Source organism: Cydia strobilella, chromosome 7 (genome assembly GCF_947568885.1).
Source record: "Cydia strobilella chromosome 7, ilCydStro3.1, whole genome shotgun sequence".
Lineage (NCBI taxonomy): Eukaryota > Metazoa > Arthropoda > Insecta > Lepidoptera > Tortricidae > Cydia > Cydia strobilella.
This window is the reverse complement of record NC_086047.1, coordinates 5,306,300-5,327,074: the sequence shown is the minus strand read 5'-3', so window position 1 is coordinate 5,327,074 and position 20,775 is coordinate 5,306,300. Positions and strand designations below refer to the sequence as shown.

The window sequence follows — 20,775 nt, the reverse complement described above, 5'->3', positions numbered from 1 at the left end:
AAACAAACCTAACCTATCTATAGGATAACCTAAGGAAATTCCCGAAAAGTTAGCCGTTTCAGAAATATGACTAATGAAAATATGACAATCATTACATTATGACTTTCAATAATTATGTTAAACAAAGGGACCCCATATTTAACAACTAGTGACCCGCCCCGGCTTCGCACGGGTAGTTCAACTAATTTACACAAAACCTTTACAAACTATACATATAACCCTTCCTCTTGAATCACTCTATCTATTAAAAAAAACCGCATCAAAATCCGTTGCGTAGTTTTAAAGATCTAAGCATACATAGGGACAGACGGACGGAAAGCGACTGTTTTATACTATGTAGTGATTCAGGAAAATTGATATGCGATTCTGCATAAGAATATGAAGTGCCAATAATTTTGTAGATGTTTTGTAGATTTGTAGAAACATTCGAAAATGCAAAAAATATGTAAAGTTTTGAATGTTAATTTTTGCACATTTAACGATTTTGAAGATTAAACTCAAGTTTGCATTTTGAGTTATTACGACCGACATACATATTATGATGACATCACATGCAGGGAATTCATTGATTTATGCAATTAAAACGTAATTCTTTAAGGGTACTTTCAATTAACAATTCAGACAAAAGTATCGTTATTTATGGAATGTAGTCAAATATCAGAACTTTCTTGTCAGGTTCAAGTGTCAATAACAAAGCTATGAATATACAAATACAAATAGGCTTAAAAATAATAATACAAACTAGGTATAAATAAACTTAAAAGAAAGGCCCTATAAATAAAACACGTCCTCCAAGTCACTGCCGATGGGCAGTGTGCCCAGAAGGCTGGCTGCATTGCCACGTTGAATGGCAATGCTAATGCGTTGAGCAAAATACTGGCCAGCCTTCTGGTCCCTTGTGGCGTCTATAAGGCGCGCCGCTATCTCTTTGTATACCCAGCGCGCGCTTGGCCCCCACGGCCCCAGCGTTTCGACCCCAAACGTCTCAAAAATATAACTGCTGCCAAGGGTGGCATATTTGCGGCGTTTGAGGTCTTCTGCCATGGACGCGGCACGACCATTATCACTGCTGGTGCCCGGAAGGTGGGACGGCGCGAGGGTGTCAACGCATGTGGCATCCCAGACTAGAGGCCGTCCTATCCTCCAAGGCACCAACGTCATACCGTCAGGCCTCTTGCCATCGTCCCTAGCCAGACCTACGGGCTCGAGTATGGCCGGAACTTTGACGCTGACAAAGGCCCTTCGGATGACATCATTGATGCTGGCGTGTCTAGGTATTCGTCCGGCGCTTCTGCCACAGGAAAGCCCATGATGTCCATGTCTGTCCACCATGGCACCACAACGGCAGCGATGGGGGACGTTGGTTACAGTCCCTATGCGCAAACAAGTCGCCAGTCTAAAGGTGGTGTTGTCCAATAGGGTACCTATGGACGGGGAGGGTAGAGCTTGCAGCCACAGACCCGACTCCCACTCCGCAGTGGCAAGAAGACGAGCTCGATCCGCCGTACTAGTTGACGTATCAACAAGGTTATTCCGTACTAGACGGCAGAGCGGCTCGTCCCATTGCCTCTGCGAGCGAGGATTGGCAGGCGGGTCTGTGTTGCCACAGGTTAGTGACCAAACATTCTTGGCCTCGGTGCAATGTGCTGCCTCTATGGCCCCGAGAGAGCGAGATAAATTACCTCCAATCAGGTTTTGAGCACTATGCACCGAGGACAAGAAGGCAGGCAGCGACACACTGGAAATCTTTCGGATACCCAGGCCACCGTGCCGAATAGGTAGAGTGGCCTGGATCCAGGACCTTTCTTCAAAACGTACGTTGAGTACAGATGACAGAGTATCCTGAATTAAGGAGTCAAGTTTTAAAAGTAGGGTGGGATGCTTCCAGAGGTGACTACAGCGGAGAACATAAGTAAATTTGGGTACGAAAAGGCAGTATCGAATGATGGTAAAGGCGGTATGCATGTTAATTTTCAGTAGGCGTTCCGAAACAGAACTGAAATTTTGGATTTTGGTATCGACATATTCGTCGAAAGATTGATCTAAAATAGGACAGCCAAGAAGGTGAAGCTGATTTTCACTAATAATTTTTATTCCAGGGGCTATCATACCAAAGCTGTCCTCTATAATTTTGCGATCGGAGGAAGGGTTCAAAATGAAGAGTTCGCACTTCGAAAAGTTCAGAGTTAGGCCGATAGATTTCAACTCGGATGTTAGTTTTTTTAAATCGTCTAAAACAGTATCGGCTTCACCTCCAAGGGTTCCGTCGTCCAGGTACCAGATATTTAATTAAGAATTTAGATTTTTTATGATAGGATGAATGGCGAGACTGAAAATGGCTGGGCCTAAAGGATCACCCTGCTGACAACCAACGGAGGAGGCCAAAAGGTTTGATTTATATAAAAGTTTCGTAGGTGAGCTGTAACATTGCCATAGATAATTGTAAGTTTCCTGGATTTTTTCTTTGATTTGGGTCAGCAGGGCGCTACGGTCCACGGAGTTGAAAGCGTTAGCCACATCCACCTTCAGCAGCACCTCACCAGCCCGACGCTCCACGTAAGTACGCACGGCGTGGACGGCGGCTTCACAACCGCTTTTGGATCCAAAACCGAGTTGGAAAGGGCTAAATTCTCTGCCAAATTTTTCGAGAATGGCACGGCAGGCAATTTTCGCAGTTAGGCGGCGAAAAGTGCATCCAACAGCGATTGGTCGGATACCGCCGTCTACGTAATTTAATATATGAGATCTTTAGAAAATTAAATTTTGACTTGAACAGACAAAGAGGTAGGTGTTTAATAATATCTCGTTTTCGGAGAGCTTTCTTAATGTATACAGTCGTCATCAGATATATCGGTGCGGCCAAGGTGTTCACAAATATCTTGAAGCTAAAATGCTCAGCCCGAGCTGACGTTTAATTTGAGTAATCAACCAAAATACTAGCGCTACTACAAATAATATACACATATAATATACAAATTACCATTACACATAGTTCCAGCACAAATGTTTTACAACATTCGTCTCTCTGGCTGAATTTGCTTCGAATACAAAAATATGTGTTAAGTACTCTTTTTTGTGACATGGCGATGGTCACATGAAAACCGCTAAACCGATTACATTATTGCCTAAACGTTTGGATTTTACCTGGCCCACAGTAGGCATGTTTTATTATAATTACGTAGGTACGTAGGCTGCGACATGCAGAGGTTACGTGACCAGAAATTGCAGAATACTAAAGCTTCGTCATAACCTAAGTAGCTCTTAAGTAAGAGACGTAAGTAATAATCTCGAGATAAAACAGACCACGTCTTCTCACATCTTTAATGATATAAAAATACTAGCTTTTGCCCGTGACGTCGTCTGCGTGGAATCAGTAACAGCAGCTAGAGTAAGTTTTGCGCCTGGATAAAGTGTCATAGCAATCATTCAATTTGAGCATAAGCTTAATTGCTTGACATAAATTATCAGGCAATTCATTACATCTCTCAATTTCACCCCCCTCTTCACTCTCTTTAGGGACGATTTCCGACATAAAAACTATCCTGTGTCCTTCCCCGGCACTCAAGCTATCTCTATGCCAAATTTCAACTAAATCGGTTCAGCGGTTTAAGCGTGAAGAGTTAACACACAGACAGACAGACAGACTTTCGCATTTATAATATTATAGTATGGATAGTATGGATTTATTTAAATAACGTTTTCTTACATCATGATGGTTACAACTATATACTGTCTGTCATAATTTTTTGAAGTGAAGGGCTTGTCAAAAAAAATAGACATACTATCCGTCCATACTGTTAAATAGTTCACAATCCGTAACTCATATTTATAGGTAAAGACTATAAGGGCGATTGATGGTTAGTAAACAGTTAAGTAAGGCCCACCACACACTAGGGTCTTTAATAATTTGAGCGTCAGTGTCCTGTGACCGCTGTGGAAAATGGCGTCGCTGCGCAGTTGCGCCAACGTTGCGTCGAGCAGCAGACAAGCCATATAATTGACTAGACTTTTTTCGAATACACACTTTTATTGTTGACTGTTTTTCCCAGTCCTTGCATGTTTATCAAGTACTTCTTGAGATCTTTCTAATGAGTGTAAACTCGATGTGTTTGTGTTTTTCCATTGAGGAGTTCCTTTGGCAACCTTCCGACTGCGTCATTACCATCAGTCATCAGAACAGCTTCATGTCATGTAGCATTTTATTGCATTGTCATCAGAATTACAAAAATATTTTATCCGGGAGAGAATATACCAAAATCAGGTTATAAAATTTGAATGGCATATTTGATGCAAATGTTTATGTGTTGTGTCTCGTCCAAAACTTGTTAGAACGTGGGTGATTAAATGCGTAATACGGCAAAAGTTAAATACATACATTAGTTGTTTAATGCGTGATATATTATGATGACAGGTATATCTTATGAGCTGGTCTAAAAATAAATAATAATATATGTATTTATAGAAACTGATGTGGAAAACATTATCTAGCTTTTTTATTTTCATAAGCGTATACAAATGAAGTAAAAACAAGAAATCGAAGACATCAAGCATTATTATGACAAAAAAAAACTGGTCTCAGCGTTTTTGGTATTTGGTTGCAGCATTTTTTTTAAATAATAATCAAATAGCAGTATGAAAAATAAATTACTGTGCGTTTGTAAATTTCGCTCTGTGATCCGTCTTTTCAATAATTGCGCCCATGCCACGAAATTACAAGGCCAGCGTAGTTTTGTTACTCTTTTCGTAAAAACATAGCCAGATGAGAAAGTGTAGAAACAAAAATCACTGGACCTCAGTAGCTACATATTTATGAAGTGAAGTAAATACTCCATTACTGTTTTGGTCATTCGCCTTGCATTAGTACCTACCCATATTACACAATTGTTATAGTTTAACCTCATAACTCTGTGGCCCAAATATCAAGGGATACGCCTCCGAAGCATTCCATTAGGGCGGACAGCGAGTTTCAAAACATGTTGCAAAAGTACTTCGCGACGTTAATATGAATATGACGTAGCTTCTCAAAGGTTATTTTGAGTCACAAATTATCGATAGGCAGACGTGACTGTAAACAATGTTTTCGTAAATACCTCAAGGCGGTGCCAGCTCAGAGTCCTGTAATATAATTCTGCGAGCGGTCAGCCTGTCCTCGACTTACACAGCTTGCACAACCCAGGCGATAGTACGAGATATGACCTCTGTATTCTGACATGATTCGATAACACAAACGTTGAATGGCATCTTTAGGGATTATTTGCGTCATTAGCTTTCAATAAATGACTCCAATAAGACTAATAAAATAAAGTACCGTGCATAATTTAATAGGTGTAACACCACGCTAATAATTCGCGCGAATAATTGTACAATTACAAGGATACATGTTTCTAAAATTTTATTAAAATAAAACATTATTAAAAAAAAAACTTGTTTATAGTCATAAAATTAATTAAAAATGTCTTACATTTAAGAGGGGGCTAACGCAAAATTATAGTTTGGATGTTGAATACCATTTAGGGTTTGCAATCCGGATCCGAAATGTATGAAATTATCCGGATCAGGATCCGCATCAGCGGATCTTCCCATATATTTCAGATCCGTCTATCCTATATTTTTCGGTTAACTGATCACACGTAAAACACACGCATCGTCTCTCGGAGCACAACAGGACAAGTCATGCGCTCCTACATACACGACTGAGACGTGACATCGCTACTGTATGGCTCGTTACTGTTTTCCTGCAGGACTTGGTGCAGTTATTGGTCATTGAGCACGCGTAACGCAAGGTACAACTTGTGTAATAGTGTTTTAGTGTTTGAAAAAAAAAAATGTCTTTAATTTAGTGCTATTATTTATTAACAAGTTTAAATTTAAATGTCATACAAACAATTGGGGTAGATTAATCTGCAAGTGCTGCATCATTTTCTGGCAGACTGGCCACAAGAGGATATACACTCTGGTAACTCAGCAGAAAAACGCAGAGGAAGTTGCTAGACTTTTTTGTCAAAATAGTAGAGGAGTTAGTCTTTTGCTTTTTGTCCGTTTAGCTACTTAACTGTGCTGTCGCCAACTGTAGTATTTTTAGTAGCATGGACGCGTGGGATAGTCCTAATATGTACCTAGTTGTTACCGACGTCGTGTTCTTTTACGTACATAATGTAATAAAATCTAGTTTGAATTACTGCGGAATAATTAAAAGCAAGAGGAATATTGATTATTGGTTTACAATTAACTATAGATCTTCATCAATGATCAGACAGCATTCCGCACTCACGAAAAGCAAATAAGATTTGCTATGTTTGATATGAACACAGACTTATCAGAACTCAATTTAAAAAATCAAATTAAGCAAACGCACAGGCGTTAAATTATGAGGTATATAAAAATAACTTTCAAAATCGTAGGTTACTTTATTGTGCTTTATTGTCAAACGATTCCTTGACATTATCAATAATGGATCATTTAAATATACTATTAAGTATTTTCGTAAGAACATGCAGATAAATTAATTGTGTCAAACCATTAAATGCATTAGCGATAAGTACCAGAAAATTCAACTACAATACTCCCAAGCCAAGTGAAAGACGCAGGTTTCGAAATTTCGCAAGAACCGTTGCACTGATAAATAAAAAAATTAAGTAAGAACTCATGTGTGAATTATTTACAAAATAACGCCTTATTAAATAATTACTTTGTAATAATTTCAGATTTATCATTAAAACGGCAAAAAATATTAAGAGAAGTACGCTGTGCAACCTCATATATAAACCTTGGCGATGGTTGCAACACTCTCAGTCAGACTCTAGTCGCTTTGCCGCTTGGAGCAGGCGTGTCGCGCCGGCAAACGGAGAGGGCGAGAGAGGCAAGTCACCCCGACATGTGGAGTGAGTGTGTGTAGTGACATAACAGTGCAGTTGCAGTCCAAACAATAATAGCGTGGAAGTGCTTAGCAATGGATACCAAAGGCTCGGTAAGTGAGATGCGGCTGCAGTAGTGGTAATTAACGCAATGAACCCTCGTAATTAGCTGGACACGGTGCGATGACACCAGAGTCCCATGTCACAAGTGTGTGTTGCCATGGTAACCTACACTAAATGACAGTTAAAAACTTGTAATAAGAACTTCGTAGTATAACTTCATAGTCAAAAAGTTTGTAATTTCGCCAAGTGACAACCAAAACTCACTAATAAAATTACTACTAAAAGTTCAGAGCCATAGTGAACCGCGCCATTAATAAAACGAGGTTGATTTTTGTATTATTTGTTTTTGCAATTGATGATTTTTGGCTGTCAGGTTGTCACCTGACGATTTGTAAACAAAATATGTTTATGTTACGGTTACTTAGTAACACTTGACAATTTGTAACTTTTTATAATTAAAAAGGTCGTCGGTGACTAAATCAAAATATGTAGTAAGATTAGTAATAATAAGTATGTAAACAATAGGTGTTGGCTAAAATGTGCCTGTGACGAGTATAACCATATATGCTATGAGTGATAAAAAGTAAAATAACTAACTATGCATATATTATGTTATGATTTTAGATAAAACCCAAGATCGATTTGAATCTACATCCGCTAGAAATGTTAATGGTATGCCGGAATGCCGTATCGTATCACAAACATTCAGGACGACTCCAACCAAAAACATAACAAAAACAAATTTTGGCGGAGCCAAACTGGATTAGATCCGCGTATTTCTAGAATAACGAACAGACGAACCGTAAATAGGTTGTAGATTAATCACATATTTGCCGATGCCGCTGAGATATAAAAACAACATCTGTGAAAAGGAGTCTTTGAAGGCAAATGTTTGATTAGGATAATCAGAAGCAGTTGATATCCAAATCCTGATTCAATTTAATTTATGATGATGAGTGATATATAATTGTTGAAGCTACAAATAAACACAATAATGGATGAAGACAAAGACTTTTGTATGTTCATGTCGGGAGCAATTTGCTATTTGCAATAATAAGAGTTATTGTACGTCTGTCAATTAATTTAATGTTTAAGTGCATTAGCAATTTACGATAAAGGAACCCTCGAATGTAATGTACTTAATGCATTTAACGGGGTAATTACATCATTTATGTAATTTTGGTCACATGCAACCAAATCAGCGAATTCATGAAACCGACAATGTTTTGAGGTCAATGATATATGTAAGTTTTGGCGGTATGAATATTTGACGGCGCGCCAGTAATGGAGACTTGTTTTTGGCTAATTAAATAGTCAATTGAGTAATAAAATGTTTATAAATTTACGATTACCACTTTTAAATCGTATAGATATCTATCTATACGGCGTTATTTTTAATCTATCTAGATTAAAAATAACGCCGAGTGTAGCTGATTCGCAAATGTTAAAGATTTCATCGTGAATTTAATGAATAACAAACAGCAGACAGTCCTTACCAAATAGCGGAAGATAAGTAAACACAAATGGTTAACAAAGTGGTTTATGAAAAGATCGTTTTTGAAAGTAGGCGAGGCTGCGCCTGGGCAATCGGCCATTAGGCCCGAGCTAAATGGCACAGGGACTGAGTGAAGCTGCCCTCGGCGCAGGCGCGCGGCCTTCACATTTCACAAAACCCGGACTTGCGCGCATCCAGTCGGGGCGGTGTATGCGACTAAAAAAACTATGAAAGAATAGTAATGCAGGCCGCCGGTAGGAAGACGTAAAAATACGAGAATGTGATGTGAATATGTCAGATGGACTATTGATTCAAAAAGTAAGAGAAAAACAATGGAGATTGTTAGGTAATACTTAGATAAACACAATTACCTCCATTACACGTTACGCTGTCGGGTAAAAATAGACCAAACATTGCATACCGCCGAGATTTAATTTTTTGAAAACCTTTTTGGGAATCTGTTGATAAACAGTTTTTTACATAAATCGATCAATAACGGCAGTAACAACACTGTACAAGTGTACAGCAAACTAAGTAGATGACGGATCTTGCATATCTGTATTCTATACGTCAATATTTTACCTAGATAACGATACCACAAGTGCAAGTGACATGTAGCATCATTGTAATCAAATTTTTACATTGTATATGAATACCAAATAAAATGTGCCTTTTGACGCATACCTCGCGTGAACTCTAACATTTGACACTTAATCATTAATTACGCGCGAATTAATGATAGTAAGTTTATTTTGACAGATGAATCGATAACGCATGCAGACGGCGCCTGTGCCGCGTCGGCCGCCGCGTCATAGGCAACAGCTGATCTAGAAGAATTCCTAGAGATTGTAATAGATAAAATTCATTCATATAATTTATACAGGTCAATTAATATCAGTTAGTGTGTTATAGACATTCGGCGCTAGGTCTCATGAATCAATGTCAATACTTCCATATATCTTATGAGTAGCGTTTGCTTACACATTTATGTAAACTGAACGAGTATGTTAGTCTGACGGGCAAACAGCAGTAGTACCTACATAGGCATCAATCGTTACTAATACTATCGTAGCGTAGAATCCAATACATCAAATATTTATTTTTAGAGCAAGTATACCTAGTTTTTATTGGGTAATCAACTGCTAATACGGTGATAATGTAAACAACGATTTCGCAAAAGCCCTAAACTTATTCGTGCAACTGATCACGTATAAAAGACTCAGAAGACTGCAGACTCAATTACTCACTCAAGTACTCAATTATTAGCCTTTGTAGGTAGGTACCTACAAACTACCTACCTAGGTACCTAGTTTACCCTTTAAAGTGGCTAGTAAGTAGGTACTTACTAGCCAAGTTTACACTTCAGGTATCTAAGATTTCAGTGCTTTTCCTAGAGTTGCATCCTAAAAGAGCCCGGGAATAAGTCACCATAACATAACCATCACTTTTTCTTGAATATATGAAATCTATTACAGTTTATAATCACCATAACTATTTGATATTTTTGCTAATAATCACAATTTCGCATTATAATTTATTTGTAGGTATACTTAATGCAACGCTACAAGCTCTCACGCATCGTCACAGGGCTATTATTACGTCACGAGCGTCACACAACACATGATCCAATACGTCATTGGGCCATGCCATAGGCCATTGAGTAGGCCAGTCGGCACTTGCATTGCAAGAAAGTGCGGCACTTGTGCTGCGACCTTATTAGGAATTTAATACACGAAACCTACATGAATTAGTATAAAACCGAAAATATGTAAGGTATATCGTCCTTTATTGACCTACTTATGACCAAGTAAGTTTTTATAGAAGCTCCCCTTTTTGGAAGTCTGTAAAAAACTGAATCCACTTCAAACGATTTGGAAAAGCCTTCAAGAAAAACAAGATTGATTGTTAGCATATAAAGGAAGGCGCGACTATTATGACAATTAGCATAAATAACATAAACATTGTATGTTGAGAGCCGATACATTCAGAATGACATAACAAGATGAGATTCCCGGCAGTTTGACTACGGCACAAAAAGTTTCAATGTCAAGGAGCCGATAATTTCCGTGAAACCAAAGTTCTAAACGTCGGTGACTTTATCTATGTGGTAGCATGATTCACAGATTATTGTCAATACACACTGATATTTCTCCTGAAATAATCGATTTACAGGGTTAAGAAAATTCGAATCAGGATTATAAAATATGAAAGTCCGCCGTGCTAATCTTGATTCAAATATTAGGTTCACCAAATATTACTATTTAGAACTGTCTAGTCATTGGTTCTATTTCAATCTAAATAGTTAATTAACACGTTCCCAATGATAGTACACAAAGAAAATCAATACATGTGTTCAATGCAATTGCATAATTGAAGTAAGACATTTTTATCTCGAAGCGATTCTTTTTATAAACGTGTCAAGGCCGTACATTTAATCTTGCCACGAATTCGTTGATAAATGAACGAACAGATCAGCGTGTCGGGTAGACAGTAGCAAGGTAAACGAACTTTTTCCTCAACCTGTAGCCCCGCGAATTTGTTTACATGACACGTATCTACTCCTAGTAGTCCTAAGGAAAACTAAGAATAAGAGAATGTTTAGGTATAAGTGGTATAACTCAAAGGAAATTTCTTAAAAATTTTTTTAGATTAATTAGTTTCGTAATTCCTTAAATAATTACGAAATGAGGCTGCAAGGTCGAGGCCGAATGAACACTCGAAAATAAGTAAACCTAGGATGTGGCGTGCTGGCGTGTCAATGCCGCTAAGCTGAAGGAAGATTTGGCTGGACATCAGGGCATTAGGACAAAGATACTTAAGTGTATCCTGTAATATGATTTTTCGAGTAGAGGCAGGCACTAACCACAATTGACGGACTGTTCAACGTCATTCAGGAATGAACTATGAAATTTCGAAATTATGATTAATCGGTGAAAGACGCTTTGGTGCAACGGATCCTAAGACAGATGGAAATGGTAATCCCACCAAAAAAATTTTCATGTAAAATGTTGCCATGACGAAACCATAAGGCTCGCACTGTCAAAAAGTTATCAGATCTCTTGTAGAGCCAAGCTTCTAACTCTAAAAGCCTAACTTCACAAATTCTACACCTTAGTCAGAATATGTGGCTTGGCAGTCACGCATTACAGTCAAGTTTAATCAAGAGACATCTTATATTAAATATTTATATAATTTATTATGCTTATATGTGTTTTATTGCAAACTGTACACGCACACACGCAAGAAGGGCTTTAGTAAAGTTTTTTACTATATGAAATTAATTTCATAATCTAATGATAGGTATCTTAATGTAATGCTCTAAATTTATGTAATTTTTCTGGAATTGGCTCGTTTTTGCTTGAGATCGCAGTTCTAACCTAACCTACTTTTCTGGCAGCTGTTCGTTTTTGTTGGGGATCGCAGTTCTAACCTAACCTTCTTTTCTGGCAAAGGTTCAATTTTGTTTGGGGTCGCAGTTCTTACTTAACCCACTTTTCTGCTAACAGAAAAATCATTATGCCATAATAAGAGTATGCTGCAGGATGATTATGGTAAGTTCATAAAATTATGCTAAACTAAACTCGGCAAAAGTAATCTTCTGCTAAATAATATGCTGCAATGTATTGTATGCGTAGTAATAGTTATGCAAAATTATCATTCGACTAAAAGTGCTGCGATACATGTTATGCGAAGTGTATTTCTGACAAACTATATTATTTAATACCAGATGACGGTAACCCCCATAATTAAATCGGGCTCGGGGGCAGGCTGGTTGATATACGAGACAAATATTCAGTAAAATTTGATTTATAAGCAGACAATAGTCGATGCGGAACCGAGTTGTTTGTAAAGGAATTCCCGTCGACAAACGGATCTGAGACACAAAAGTAACGCATGATGTAATTGCTATCATTTACACGCGACAAAGAAACGTAAAAACCATGGATTAACCAGTAACGAACTCTGAATGACCGAGACCCTGAGAGCGGGATGTCGCCACACTGTGATATTATTATTGTAAAATAAACATACAAAGTTTAATGCTAATTAATGTTCCGACAGAATGATCGAGAGTATATTTATAACGTTTTTGCGGAAAATACGAGTATTAATTAATGCATTTTTTGTATACCTGTAGAAACAATTCGAGTATTCTATTTTAGTGAAGAGTGCCGCCTTCCTTACTAATTCAATTCTGGACTTTCAGTCCTTGGCCGATTATTACATGCTAAATCGAAATCAAAATACAGCGTATAAATTCGCCGTTTAGCAAACTGTTATGGTAATCAGGGAAATAATATTTTCTCCGAGTTATTTCCAAATTTACAGCCAATTCAAATATGTAATAGTTTCACAGGCAAGGTCGTGCCGGATATTTTTAACTTTTTAAGATACTTAAAACGTATGTGACTGTGACGATATGCAACAGGTTTTGGATTACGAAATATTTGGTCGACAAGAATTTTTCGCGCCACTGAACGATCGATGTTCGCAACAACGTAAATGAAGGCCGTTGTTTTACCTCTTTCGAAAATATTTCAAGTATGTATGTACTGTATATTAACGCGTCTTTCATCAAACTGATTGTACTTGATTTGGTAATAACCAAGAATCTGTGGATTGTTGTTTGTCAAACATAATCTTAAACAATTTAAACTGGGCATTCTATTTCGTAATTTGTCCTACACCTCTACGGTATGCTTGAAACGAATGGTGTTAGAATCACGCGAAAGTCATTTTAAGCGAACCGGTCTTACACTCCCAACAAGGACAAAACATTTTCTTACGTTGATATCAATGAAAATATGTAGTTGAAGTGGTGCTAGACGGTGTTTTCGGCACCAGTATTTTAAGGTTATTCGAAACGTATAACTGTTTAAATCGTCTAGAAAACACTATAATTATGTAAATTTACCACAGATTCCGTGATCGAAATACATTTGGACAAGGTTATGATAAAGTGACCTTAATCGCATTTAACGCTGGAGACGAGTACCTATTTGTTTTTCAGTTAACATGATAGCCAGGAAGCGAAGACACTTGTGAACTATCTCACAAAGACTCAAACCCGTCAAGGTAACGCTTTACAAGAAACAGGCTGGACAAAACGATGACCATTATTTTCGTTGTAATGATAAAACACAAAGAGTTATGTATGTACTAGTAGCTCCACGTGTAAAAATTAAAAGGAATTAGTCGATGAGCACATAGAAGCAAAAAGTAAGACAATTACTATGATCAAAAAAATCTAATAAAACGAAATATTAAGTCCGGCATGTCGATTAAACGTAATATAGGTAACAGCAAATTGTAGACGTCAGCAAATGATGATGATATCATGATGGCGTGAGTGAACGAAGAATCCGGCTATGTAGCCCATTTCATGGCCACTTTTTCAACAATATCATCCACTATAAGTATGAGATAAACGATAATAGAGGCTAATCACTTTAAATAATGCAGCACGATGTATAGAGATGATACCTCTAAACCATTAATTAAAAACTCTACATAAGATTCCGGAATGTATTAATTATTATCAAATGGTCCAGCATATGGGTCATCGTCATCACTCGCTCAATAGTGTTTCGTATAATTGCTACTCTTCACTTGTAATTTTAACAAATTGCTTATACACAGAGCACGAATAAGCTGGGTCGACTAAGGTCTGTTTTTTTATTCCGTAGACTAAAATGACGTTTCATGTGTAAGACATGACATTTATTAGTACCACATGAAATGTCATTTTAGTCTACGGAATAAAAAAACAGAATTATAGGTAGATACTAATACTAGACAGATGAATCGCAGCAGTTTGAATTCGTCGTTAAAATTATAAACAGCGGTATTTTATTGATAATCTATTAGCGAGTCATTCTCAATCGGAATCCGAGCAGGGGTGTCGTTTGAATCGATTGGCTAGTCGAAGACTGTTGTTACGATTCTCGAGCTCTAATATTACTGGTTTTCCGGCTCGACTCGGCCTCGCTCGCGCAATGGGAACACACGGTCAGCTACCACGGCTTTGCATTGACATGGTTCCCGTTAGCTTCATAAATACAACCAATTGAGTTCAAGGACGCCCATGAGCATCAAGCCAGTGTGACCAGCGTGAACAATGAGGCATGCGGCATCTGTGCTGCGTTCCTATTGCTGGCAAGCGTTTTCCTCAAGTGAGCCAGTATAAGTGTAATCCTTGTTCGCATAGTCGTTTCTGTTCTATAGAGCTCACAGTTATTATGGTTTGACAGGTGCAAGCACTTGCCACAGCTGTGCTTGTGATTAGAATACAAGGCCTGCAATCGCGTATAAAATATGATAATTGGACGCTCAAACGCACGTTTCGTCTCGTCATACCTGCTATGTTAACGGACAACAACTCTTAATATTAAACAAATGCAGTTGACTGATGAGGTACATAGTTATTCTGCCATGTGCGTTTTTAATGAGAGCCACATACGAGACATGACAGCCGTTATCTGAATCTGAAATCTCCGGACAGCCAGATTTCGAAAACCAGAGACTAATAAATAATAGAGACTGGTGGTCTCTGTAAAGAGTTGCGTTTCTCATTGCTACAGTTTCGCATATTTTGCAAAGCGCTTTGACCTCTCCTTGACGCCTCTCATTTTAACTCTCATAAATTCTACGTTAGTAAGAGTTATAGTACCTACCATACAAAACAGCTTGTTGCGCCATCTGACGATGTATGCAGATTGGCTGTATTTATTATTGTCTCTGCGAGAACAAAAGCGAATAATGGATTGGTTTGCAAGAAATCTTTTATGTGTGAATCAGAATCACCACGGTCCGTCCGTTATCCATTGTGACATTTGCATCTCCGAAAGTGTTCCAACTGTTCCAAGAAGCGAGATGCAGGGAAAGGAAGTACGCTTTCACTTCTAAAGGAGAATGGTCTGGTTAGGCGTTAACTGATTATCATAGTAAATATAGCAGCCATTGTTTGGGATTATGAAAGTTGTTGCGAAGACTAAGAAGATTTGAGCCATTCAATTCCTCTATGAATAAAAGCAATTTATTTAATCACGAGTAACTGAATATTTTATGTAATCGTTTAAATAGATGTGTTGCATCAGTTGCTCTTAATAGACTTGAGACTCTTGACAAAGAGAACATGAACACGAACTGTTTGTTTTAGCAAGTTTATAATTATAGGCGGAAGAACTACTATGACATGGCGTGTCATTTTAAGTTACATCATATATAATAGGAGTTGTGATTATTTCTGCAATTGCATTGCAAAGACATATAAATAGATGCGTGTTAAATTGCTCTAGGTTAATCACTTTTTCTTCGTGTCTCTCTTCATGCAATATCATCATGTAGGGTATTGGTAAGCCATTTTAACATGACGCAATACCTCTCCTCTAGCTGCCTTGTGCAGTTGTGCAGCCAATCATCTACTGAAGTTTTAACCAGATCTATAGTAATAAGTCTGAAACCTTTTCCTACATTTTATCCGTTTCCTAAACCATTCCCCACACTGATTCAGTAACACTACTGATACTCAATGAATATAGTTAATACGTGTTGTGCTGTTGTAAGACAGAGATTTGTTTTAAAACAACGCAACTTACAATATACATACATAGGTCCCAAATGCCGCAACAATCCAACGACATTTCTCACGATAGCTTGGACAAAAACGCGTAGGTAACATTCGTTTTCATTCAGTGCCATTCTGGAGATAGTTGTCTGGGAGTATTATCAATGGCTGCAAGAGCAAAAGTTTGTATTTTTTTAGAAAGTCAGTGTATCCTGAGTTCCTGACCCTAAAAACCGTTACAATGGAGCATGACCGAAGAACACATAAGTTGGTTCGTTGTAACATACGCTTATGTCAGGTATGCGGTTGTAATGACACGCCCAGGTCCTGGTGGTGAGATTTGGGAATTGTGGACTACACTGTAAATGAGTTCCGTGCATGATTACAATAAACCGTTATGGACACGAGCGCATGCATTGACTGTTGATTTGTGAAGATTACCGCTGTTGCATAACTAGACAGTTTAACAGTTTACGCAGCATCAGTGTCTTCACTGTGGGGATCCCCGTGGGAAATCACTAAATAAGAAGAGATTTTCACTGAAGATTAGGTTGATTCGTGAGGACGGTTTCAGTTACCTACACGCACCACGATCATGTTAGCACGTATGTCTTATTAGAGTTACTGCTATTAGTTTGTGTAAAGTACAGCATGCTTTGCAACTTATTGCGACACAACATTTCGAAGTCACGAGTATTTGCGAATATGTTTGTTTATTGGTCACACTAGTATGAATATTGCCCTTTTAAATTATCATCAGCTTGTGCTATGCTCATCTTCTGGGCATTGCCTACCTATACTTAGCAAAAATGTTTGTGCGTAATGCGTCCTCTCAGAGTTGGGCAAAAATTATCTATTTACCAATAACCGGGAAGATAACTAAATCATCTTTTATTTAAAATATCTAAATAATCCGTCATTTTGAATTTATCTAGATCAGTTTCATTTTTATCTAGATAAATTAGTTGGGATTTTAAATAAAAGATGAATGTCAGTAGTACAGTCATGTAGAACTAGAAGTGATCGGGCATGGTGAAATGAAAATAACCTACAATGTCAGTGTGACAGTTTGACCCGACGTGACATTCTATATACATTTCTTATTATAAGCTTACTTTAATAACAAACGAGGTCAGTTATCTTCATCTAGATAATTTATCTAAATAAAAAAGTTGTTAACGCACTATTTGTGATTGAATTTATCTTCGAATAAATTTATTTGAAATGATTTTATTTGAAATAATTATCTAGATAAGAAATTATCTAAATAATGCCCAACTCTGCGCCCTCTATACTGTCATACAATCTGGGATAACTCTATAGTTCCCAATGGGAACTTCCCATCGATAAGTCTAAGGTAGATTGAGAGGTTGGATTGTTACATCTATTTCTGAGCGATTTAAGTGTCTTGAGCAAGAGTTTTCAGCCTATAATACTTCGAACCCTTCAGTGAAAAAAATATGTCTCCCTTTTAATTCTGCAGTGGTGAATATCCAACAGAGTAAGAGTTTTCTTTAGGATAAGCTAGCTACGCCGCACCAGAGGCACGCGCTCCGTTGCACTAGCTAGGGAACTCCTGGTTTAGAGTGATAAATCACTAATTTAGAGATAAACAGGGTCACACATTTGTGATTTGCTTTGTCTGAAAGCAGAGCCAGGTTCCAAGTACTGATATCAAAGTACTGGTGACGAAACATGTGCTGTGACTAGGCAGTCCCGCTTGTGTTTCACAACATCTGTCCACCTGTTATTGTGTTAACTGAACCGTTAAAGTACGTAGGCAGACGCTCTAAAAAATACGCATGTTATCTTCCATTGGCGGCACACAATCGGCACAACGTTCACCTTCAACCATTCGCACGTCACTTCCTGTATCCAACACGACATTTAATGTCAGGACCTATAATTGAAGATAGATACGTATGTGACGTCAAACGCATCCGTAAGCAAGAATCAAAGCCATCAAAAAAGGCTGTGGGAATAAGACACCTCTAATACCACCATACAACAACCACAACAACCATGAATTCCCTATTTTTTTTACTCGCCGCATATGAGGGTCTGCCGACCTCGTTTTACGGATGTGATAAAACTGCTAGAGTATTTAAAATTATTTATAAGTGTAGAACAAGATTTGGTAAATGAAAACCAAAATCGTATTGTAATTTAAAACATAGATCTAAATAAAATTTGGTATTTACCGAAATCATAAATATGGCGTAGATTCTTTGAAATATTAGGAAGGGTAGATTTTGAAATAAATTTTCTCCACAACGCATGCTATTTATATGCCCCAGGAACGGAAGATTTGCAATGAAATAAAAAACGATCATTTAAAGTGCAAATAAACCTCGCGTCTCACGTGTCCCACATATAACCAACGCAATATCAGACAAACAGCCAAGTGCAGGGGTCCACAAACGTGCACAAACCACGTGCCGATAGCAATTATAACCTGAATCATGTGCACACATCCGTGACTAGGACTGGCACGTGTAGACATCCGACTGTGCGATATCCTTGCATAATTAATTCAATGCATTATATTCAAATTAAGTGACCAATGGTTATTTATCTATGTTCATTATGAGGCTGACTCAGTTGGATTGGGATATCCCAAATCAGGGAAAACACCAATAAAGCCTCGAATAACCGATAATTGCCAAAAACGATTGGTGTGCTGTACACTTTCAAATCAACAATAAGCTGTACCCAAGTTCATATTTTTTGTAGCAACGAGACATGTCCCTAACGTTTTGCATATGACATTCAAAAAGTAAAGAGAGCAGTCATTTACAATTAGACACCATGAATTAAAAATTGCAGACGGTCTTGAAACATAATGCAAATACGAATCAGCAATGCAAAATTTGACAGTTCCGAAAAACTGACAGGCCGATCGGCAGACTGTTTTGTACAGACATGGAGTCTCCGTTTGGTTACATCCTCCAAGCCTTAATAAGGAAAACGTCCAAAAAATAGAATTTCGAACATTGTGACAGCAATCACAGTTAATAAACATGTTAATCCACAAATATTTAAACGTCAAATAAATGGTAGAAATCTGTCATGGCTCTAAATGTTGTATAGTGAGACAAGACAACATTGGCTAATGCTTTGCCAATAACAAAGTACAGCGTTTCTACATCGCAAGACAAAGGTTGGTACGGCCGAGTTCCCACCTGCTCTGTGTTCTATGGTCTGATTTGGACAGAGTATGCGTATCGTTGGAACAATTAGCACATGCGACGAAGATTTTACTCCTGTTATGTTTCCATTGAAATGCTGTGTCAAAATGACATTTCAGGGTAGGCTGCTTCGTTTACGTTTATTGGTTAGTAGTGTCTGACCGAAGTTTCGGTTTCGGCATAAAAATCATGTTTAGACCGAAGGTTCGGTTTCGGTCAAAAAACTGCTGAATCTCTCGTCCGCGCCGAAAATTACAACTTTGAAAGTACTTTAGGATGGCTTTTGCCTAGTTTCAGTGAATTCTAATTAGGTTTCGGTTTCCGCAATAGATAAATCCAGTTACAGTCGGACACTATTGGTTGGTAGGTATAATTCTCATGCCATACAGTCTAATTCAGCCTTCGCCTCTTAAGATTTCACAAAAAGGGATGCTAAAGATCAAAGCGAAGAAGATAATGCCAGAAAGTGGACCACGGATTCTGTATTATCATCTAAGGAAGCAACCAAGAACCTATGATAAAATAAATTACCTAATGTTCTAATTCGTATAATAATCCATTTTACGAACATGATAATCATTGCCAGATCAACAACCTTGTTGATTAGACTAAGTCGTATTGAGAGCGAAAGCGTTGGAGCGTGCCACAATGTTTTCAATAGCGCCGTGTCGCATACCGTAACGCCCTTGTTATCACTAATGCTACAAGACTAACCACATAAGTGTGACCTCATGACCCGTAATGACTACTACACATACTCAGCAATCGAAATAAAACTGGTCGCCTGAGGCGCAGCGCTCGGTAAGCAAGTATAACGAGCTGGAACCGGTTGTATGCATTTGGCGAAACATTTTGCAACGCACCCCGCTATATACATGGAGACGGTATAATACGTCCCACTGATATTTACTAAGGATACATTTCAAAATTACTTTCTTACATGATCTTTTGCATGAGTAGATAATATGCAGGGCCGGATCTAGGGTAGAGCGAGTGGAGCGGCCGCTCTAGGCGCCGAATGGCAAGGGGGGCGCCAAAATGGCAAATAAGAGAAAAAAAAAAGTTTTAAAAGACGCGAGTGTGACGCAGGCCCAAAATCGGTTCGTTTTGCTTTTGGGTAAAAAGCTTCAACGAAGGGCGCCAAAACCCGATTTCACTCTACCCTGATCAAGGACTCGGGCCGGCACTGATAATATGATACAGTGTGTATTAAGTTACGCTGAGTATTTGAACGAATTAATGGTGGACGAGTCGTAATTATATTTCAATAACTTAATAGAAAGAGACAACAAGTCTGAATAACCAGCTATTAAAAGAGATGATTCTCAACTCCCAAATAATCACCTATTAAATTGATTGTGCGCAGATACTCAATTATACACTTCTCTACACGTTGCACACAAAATAGAAAAACCGGCCAAGTGCGAGTTGGATTCGCGCACGAATAGTTCCGTACCATTACGCAAAAACACGTTTGTTGTATGGGAGCCCCCCTTAAATATTTATTTTATTCTGTTTTTAGTATTTGTTGTTATAGCGGCAACATAGATACATCATCTGTGAAAATTTCAACTGTCGAGCTATCACGGTTCATGAGATACAGCCTGG

At 38.1% G+C, this 20,775-nt stretch overlaps 2 protein-coding genes across 3 annotated transcripts in view; one reads left to right on the top strand and one right to left on the bottom strand.

The window, feature by feature from the left end:
• Positions 1–20,775, bottom strand: part of LOC134742986 (nuclear migration protein nudC) — a 53,413-nt gene that overhangs the window by 12,882 nt on the left and 19,756 nt on the right. The gene's annotated exons all lie outside the window — the stretch shown is intronic.
• The window catches only part of LOC134742990 (uncharacterized), a 29,027-nt gene continuing 15,033 nt past the window's right edge, over positions 6,782–20,775 (top strand). Inside the window, exon 1 of the mRNA XM_063676245.1 lies at positions 6,782–6,967. Within this exon, the coding sequence (XP_063532315.1) occupies positions 6,950–6,967 (18 nt within the window). The 5' untranslated portion in view covers positions 6,782–6,949. The remainder of the gene's footprint in view (positions 6,968–20,775) is intronic.